Raw genomic sequence first — 7,383 nt, forward strand, 5'->3', positions numbered from 1 at the left:
GCCGAGCAGGGAGCCCGATGCGGGACTCGATCCAGGGACTCCGGGATCATGACCCGAGCCGAAGGCAGTGGCTTAACCAACTGAGCCACCCAGGCGCCCCCAGAAAAACATTTTTCTTGCTAGATTACCAGTTCATTATAAAAGGATTAACTTGGGAATAGCCAGACGGAAGAGATGCATATGGCCAGGCAGGTATGAAGACAGGGCGCAGAGCGTCCAAGCTCTCTCCAGGTGCACCACTCTCTTCAAATCTCCGTGTTCACCAACCTGGAAGCTCTCTGAACCCTGTCCTTTAGGGTGTTTACGGAGACTGCATTATTACATAGCACGGTAGATTAAATCATTGGCTGTTGGCTATTGGTTCAACCTCCAGCCCCTCTCCCTTCCCCCAACGTGGGGGAAAATGGGAAATGGGAGGAACGAAAATTTCCAACTGTCTAATCACACGGCTGGTCCCCCCCCCCAATCCAACCACCGCCCGCAACCAGCTTAGGTGCTTCCAGTCTTCTCGTTCGTGCAGCAAAAGACAACTTTATCACTTCCAACACTTAGGAAATTCCAAAGTTTTTGGAAGCTGTGAGTCAAGAACTACGGACTAAGACCAGATATACACGAGAAATATATTTTGGTCATCTGAATGAACTAATATGTATTTTTCATAGGTCCCCATCGCAGCCCTCCCATTCCCGCCCCCTCCGACCTTCCGCGGACCCGGGGGCCCACGCCGCCACTGCAGACAACACTCCACCTCGCCCTCTGTTCCCCGCACACACAAGGGGCCGCGACTCGGGAGCACATGCCGGGATTCCCTCCACCGCACGCGCCGAGCCGGGACCCTACGCCGGGGCGCCCTCCGCTCCCGCCCCGCGGGCCTGGCTGCGGGGAGCTGGGCGGGCGCCCCTCCATCCGGGCTGCAGCGCTCGGGGCGGGGAGAAGGCTGAGGGCCCGGGGGTCGCAGCACCCACCTCAGCCGGCTTCACCGGCGCGGCCTCCGCCTCCGACCGGTCGGAAAAGCGGGGCAGGGAGCGGCGGGCGACCGGGCGGGGACGAGGGCGCCTCGCAGCCGCCTCCGCGGCGGGGACGACGCCTCTTCTGAAACTTCCCATCCGCGTCCAGCCAACCCGGAGATCCCCAGACCCTACGCCAGCCAAACAGGCCGAGAACGCGAAGACGCCCAACACCTCGAGGACGCCGCCGGAAGTCCCGCCCCACATGCGCAGCCGTAGGAAAAGGGCTCCAGGTCGCGCTTTCATTGGCTCAGCTCCCCATCACGGCTTGCCGCAGAGCCTTCTGGGTAATGTGTATTTCCCTGGCTGCTACTCCCCGCCCCTCCCCCCCCATCTGGGAGCCAGGTCCTTCCTGACTTAGGCGACGGAGGCCAGGGGACAGCATGGGGGTGCACCGGGAAATGGAGTTCCTGGGCTCCTATGATGTCGCGTGGAGTCGCTGGCAATTAAAGCGGCATGCCCAGATGGCCTCTGAGGGCAGTCTTGGTCAAGTGCCAGAAACAGAGATCTGTTATTACAGACTCTAAGAAGCACAGGAAATTCCCAAAGGCCGCACAACCAAAGGGACATACCATAGTATTTGTTACAAAATAAAATTCAACCAAGGAGTTTTGAAGATCTAATTGGCTTTATTAAACATCTTATCAACCAGGGAAAGCATGCAGATGCATTTTCCTTTAGAGGATGGAGAAGGCCCATGTGGCAGATTCCTTCATTGGTGCTGATCAGAAAATTCCTGACTGGTTAAGACTACATTTCTGGGGGAAGTGGAAATTGCGATTAGTTTAGGTATTAAGCCCCAGTTTGGGGACTTAGCCTGAATGACAATACTTAGGGCCTGTGGTTTTCTTTTTTTTTTTTTTAAGATTTTATTTATTTATTTGCTAGAGAGAGAGATAGCGTGGGCGACAGAGAGTGAGAGTACAAGAAGGGGGGAGCTGCAGCCAGAGGGAGAAGGAGAAGCAGGCTCCCCGCCGAGCAGGGAGCCCGATGCGGGACTCGATCCAGGGACTCCAGGATCATGACCTGAGCCGAAGGCAGCCGCTTAACCGACTGAGCCACCCAGGCGTCCCCCTGTGGTTTTCTAAACTCCATAATAACACTCAGCATCCACTCATAGCTCTCCACTTACCTTGTTGCTTGCCAAATACATGTTGACTGAAGTTTTGGAGGCTGTTTTATGACCTTCAATATGCTAGGTCAGGGACAAGAAAGAAAAGACCCTAGACAGGGCACGATGGGGAGTTGGAGGAGGGATATATTTCTGGCCTGGATAAATCAGTGACTGTTCGAATCCAGCAAGCAACACTTTTATTGAAATATATTTAGTACTTCATATCTTAGATATTTTCCATTTCTTTTGTTAACTTTAAAAATAAAACTGCCAGGGCGCCTGGGTGGCTCAGTCGGTTAAGCGACTGCCTTCGGCTCAGGTCATGATCCCAGGGTCCTGGGATCGAGTCCCGCATTGGGCTCCCCCTGCTCTGCGGGAAGCCTGCTTCTCCCTCTCCCTCTACTGTTCTCCCTGCTTGTGCTCTCTCGCTCTCTCTGTCAAATAAATAAATAAAATCTTTAAAAAAATAAATAAATAAAATAAAGTGGGTTTCTTGTAGATGACATGTAATTGGGTCTTGTGTTTTGATCCACTCTAATAGTCTTCCTTTAGATTGCATTTATTTTTTTTATTTTTTTAAAGATTTTATTTATTTATTTGACAGTGAGAGAAGGAACACAAATAGGGGGAGTGGGAGAGGGAGAAGCAGGCTTCCTGCCAAGCAGGGAGCCCGATGCGGGACTCGATCCCAGGACCCTGGGACCATGGCCTGAGCCGAAGGCAGTCGCTTAACCAACTGAGCCAGGCCAGGCGCCCCTAGATTGCATTTAGACATTCAAAGTAATTAATGATATAGTTGGATTACTAATCTACCACATTGGTTATTGTTTTCTTTTTATTGCCCTTGTAATTTGTTCCTGTTTTTGTCCTCCACCCTTTTCCTCCCTTTTGTAGTTTTAGCTGAGCATTTTACGGATTCCATTTTCTCTCCTTTTTACCATAACAGTTATACTTCCTTTTTTTTTTTATTTTGTTTAGGTGGTTGCTGCTTACAGGTACAGTATATATCTACAGCTAATCCAAATCCACTTTCAAGTAACACTACCATTTCACAGGTAGTGTGTGTACCTTAATATAACAAAATAATACTACTTCCTCTGTCTCATTCCTTGTATCGTTGCTGTTATTCATTTCACATATATATATTTGCACACATACATACTCAAGTACAGTGTTGCTATTATTTTTTGACAAACTAATGTGTTAGATCCGTTAAGAATAAGACAAATAAGTTATTTTACCTTCACTTATTCCTTTTTTGATGCTTTTTCTTTCTCTGTAGATCTGAGCTTCTGAGCTATGTCATTTTCCTTTTCTCTAAAGAACTTTTTTTTTTTTTTACATTTATTGCAAGGCAGGTCTACTAGCAACAAATTCTCTCCATTTTTGTTTTCCTGAGAAATTATTTCTCCTTCACTTTTGAAAGGATAATTTCACAGAGTATAGGATTCTAGGTTGGCGGAGTTTTTCTGTCAACATTTGAAATATTTCCCTCCACTCTTCTTGTTTGGATGGTTTCTGAAAAATTGGATGTCATTATCTTTGCTCTTCCAGAGGTGAAGTGTTTCCTTCCTCTGACTTCTTTCAGGGTTTTTTGTTTTTGTTTTTTTCATCTCTGATTATCTGTAGTTTGAAAATGATATGCCTAGGTGTAGTTTTTTCTTTTAGCGTCTTTTCTGCTTGGTGTTCTCTGAGCTTCCTGGATTGGTACCTGAATGTTTAAATTTGGGTAAATTGGGGGAAAAATCTCAGTCACTATTGTTTCAAACCTTTCTTCTGTTCCTTTCTCTCTTTCATTTTCTTCTGGTATTGCCATTATTCATGTTACACTTTTCCAGTTGTTCCATAGTCCTTGGATATTCTATTTTATTTTTTTTTAGTATATTTTCTGTATGTTTGCTTTTCAGTTTTGACCATTTCTATTGAAATACCCTCAAGCTCAAGATTCTTTTCTCAGCAATGTCTAGTCTACCAATAAGCCCATCAAAGGCATTTTTCATTTTTATTAGTGTTTTTGATCTGTTACTTTTTTTTCCCCTCAGAATTTCAATCTCTTTGCTTACATTACCGATCTGTTCTTGCATGCTGTATGCTTTATCCATCAGAGCCCTTATCATCTTAATGACAGTTTTTTAAATTCCTGGTCTGATACTTCCAACATCCCTGCCTTGTGTGAGTCTGGTTCTGATGCTTGCTCTGTTTCTTCAGATTTTGTTTTTAGCCTTTTAGTATGTGTTGTAATTTTTTCTTAATATTTGGACATGAGGCACTGGTAAAATAAACTGCTATAAATAGACTTTTCACAACGTGGTAGTAACTGGTGGTAAGTTATGAGAGGAAGCATACTATAGGACTACAATTAGGACTTTCAGTAAACCTTTGCTTCTGGGCTATGAATTTCATACATTTTTCCCAGTTCCAGCACCCCCACGTAAGTGGGACAAGATGGCTAGAGTGGCCTGCATTGGGGTATTTCCCAGGCTCTGAAAAGTCCCCAGCTGATTCTTCTGAGAGCAGTCCTTGTTAAGATCAGAATGTTCTGATGTATTTCAAATTCCCAAAAGTATGATGATTTATGTTCTCCTACCATAGCACTGGGGTTTGTGGAGGAGGGTCAGCTCCTGGGTTTCCTTCATTCTCTGTTCCTCTGTTGGACTAATTTGGGGAACAGCAGTTTGTCCTGCCACCTCACTTGTCTTACAGACCTAAGAAGAGTTGTTGATTTTCCATTATTTTCAGCTTACTTGTCAGGATGGAATGGGAACTTCCAGCTTCTTACATGCTGGGACAGAAAACAAAAGTCCCTGTCTTCTCATATTTTGTTCTAGTCTTTGTTTCTTACTAGGAATTTAGAATGTGCATGTCTATAATTACCTAAAACTAGCCTTATTTAGATATTTTAAGTATCTTCTCAATCACTCAAATCTTAAAAATTTGATGAAACAAAGTTTTTTTTAAATTTCAATTTATTTAAATTCTAGTTAGTAACATATATGGTACAATTGTTTTCAGGTGTAGAATTTAGTGATTCATGAAACAGAAAGTGTTAAATGTAAATATAAATTTAGATGATTTTTTCATTAAATATTTTGTTCATGTTGAGATTTGAAAAATGCAATCAGAGAGTGGAATTGGGAATTGTTTCCCATGTCTCACTCTCAAATTGTTTTCTTTCCCTTTCCTATTCTATAATGCTTGTTGCTTTCCTTTCTAAATTTCAAATTTCTCAATAAGGCACCTGGTTTGAAGATTACATGATGAAAAGATAACCTCAAGCAGGAAGAAATCGTACCAGCAGACTGCCTTTGGGCCTGAACTACAACATTTCCTTGATCCCCAGCCTGTTGGCCTATTCTGCAGATTTTCAATTTGCCAAGCAATCACAAATTTAGCTAATTCTTTAAAACACATCTCCCCCACCACCACACACACACCCTGATGGTTGTTTCTCTGGAGAACCTAATATACCACAGAACCGAACACTTAAAAATAACAAGATAGTACACTTTATGTGTATTTTACGCAATAACAAATATTTTTTTTAAATGCCCTAAGAATTTTTATGACACAAAGACATAGCTTAAAAACACTGCTAGAAAAAAAGAAGTCAAACAAGAATTTTCTAGAAAGTGGTTCAGATGGTTCAAAAACTTTTACTGATAATGAATTCATATGAAACTGAACTTAAATTTACTTTATTTAAACTTCACTTTCCCATTCTAAACAACTCTTTCGCTCAGTGATTAGCACCTTTGTTGTTTATAGACAATGCAGCTCTAATACGTAACACAGAGCCTTGTTATTTGATGTCATGCTTTTGCACACACAACGTCGATAATACTAAAAATACATATATGCACTCAGTGTAAACAGCTATACAACAGTAACTGTAGGATTCCCTTTATATGAAATTCTAGAAAATGCAAACTAGAGTGTCCACCTGGGGATGGCAAGTTGGGTAGGGCTGGGAGAGAGAGAATATGAAAAGGTGCTAATGGAAACTACAGGGCCTATGGATTACTCATTATCAAGACTCTGGTGATGCTCCCATTGTGCACACATATATGAAAATATATTTTACACTTTTAATAAATGCAGTTTATGTCAATACCTCAAGAAAGCTGTTAAGAAATAAAGATTCCATATAAAATCTGGATCTCCTCTTCCTCTAGAAATAATATAACATCTGGCAAATCTGTATTGACTCCATCAACACCCTTCCCTCTATCTTAGGTATGTCAACTCTGATTCCTTCTCAAAACAGAAGGAAATGCTCAGAGAAGAAAATGCTGACAAATGGAGAAATCATGCTAAGCAAAACAAGCCCGTCACAAAAAGACAAATACTGTATGATTCCACTCACGTATAGTACCCAGAGTAGCCGAATTCATAGAGATGGGGTATAAAACCACAGGAGCCAGGTGTGGCAGGGAGCGGGTAGGAGGAGCTGTTCCATGGGTATAGTTTCAGTTTTGCCAGATGAAAGGAATTCTGGAAATTAGTTTCATAAATATGTGAATTTTTTAAACTACTAAACTGTACAATTCAAAGACAGGGTAAACTGTGCTACATGTACTTTGCCACAACATAAATGTAAAATATATATTACAGTAGTTCCCAGCAACAAGTAAGAGCAGATATTTGGCTGAAGTCTTTCCCCCTACAATACTACAATACTCTCTGGCGTGGTGTGAACTTTTTGGTACTGAACAAGGTTAGAGTTTTAGATGAACAAATGCCCATATTTTTTGCACAAGTAAGGTCTTTTTCCATCGTGAATTCTCTGATGTGTAATGGGGCTGGAGTTGCACCTAAGACCTCACATTGACTGCACTCAGAAGGCCTTCCTCTGGTGACCTCTTGATGTCTAATGAATGGCGAGCTGTCCCAAAACAATTTTGCACATTCCCTTCTCATAAGGTGCTTCTCCAGTGTAATGAGCTTAGAGTGGTACCTAAAGGCTTCACCATATTCTCTGCACGCTTAAGTTTCTTTGCCAGTGTAATTCTCTGGTCAATGGCTTGGAGTTGTATCTCAAGATTTCCCCACATTTATGGTGCTCATAGACCTGTTTTCATTGTGGATTTTCTGGTGATGAACGAGGTGGGACTTTCTAATGAAGGCCTTCTGACATTTGCTGCACTCATAGGGCCTTTCTCCAGTGTGGATTTTCTGATGCTCAACAAGTATATGTTTGTGGCTAAAGGCTTTCCCGCATTCGCTGCACTCATAAGGCCTCTCTCCAGTGTGATTTCTCCAATG

General features: G+C 42.9%; 1 protein-coding gene across 1 annotated transcript in view; it reads right to left on the bottom strand.

Moving 5' to 3' along the window:
- Positions 1-6,842: 6,842 nt before the first annotated feature.
- The window catches only part of LOC110573732 (zinc finger protein 548-like), an 8,189-nt gene continuing 7,648 nt past the window's right edge, over positions 6,843-7,383 (bottom strand). The window contains exon 4 of the mRNA XM_021682340.2: positions 6,843-7,383. This exon is cut by the window's right edge and continues 1,238 nt beyond it. Within this exon, the coding sequence (XP_021538015.2) occupies positions 7,156-7,383 (228 nt within the window). The 3' untranslated portion in view covers positions 6,843-7,155.

This window comes from Neomonachus schauinslandi, chromosome 16 (assembly GCF_002201575.2).
Source record: "Neomonachus schauinslandi chromosome 16, ASM220157v2, whole genome shotgun sequence".
NCBI lineage: Eukaryota > Metazoa > Chordata > Mammalia > Carnivora > Phocidae > Neomonachus > Neomonachus schauinslandi.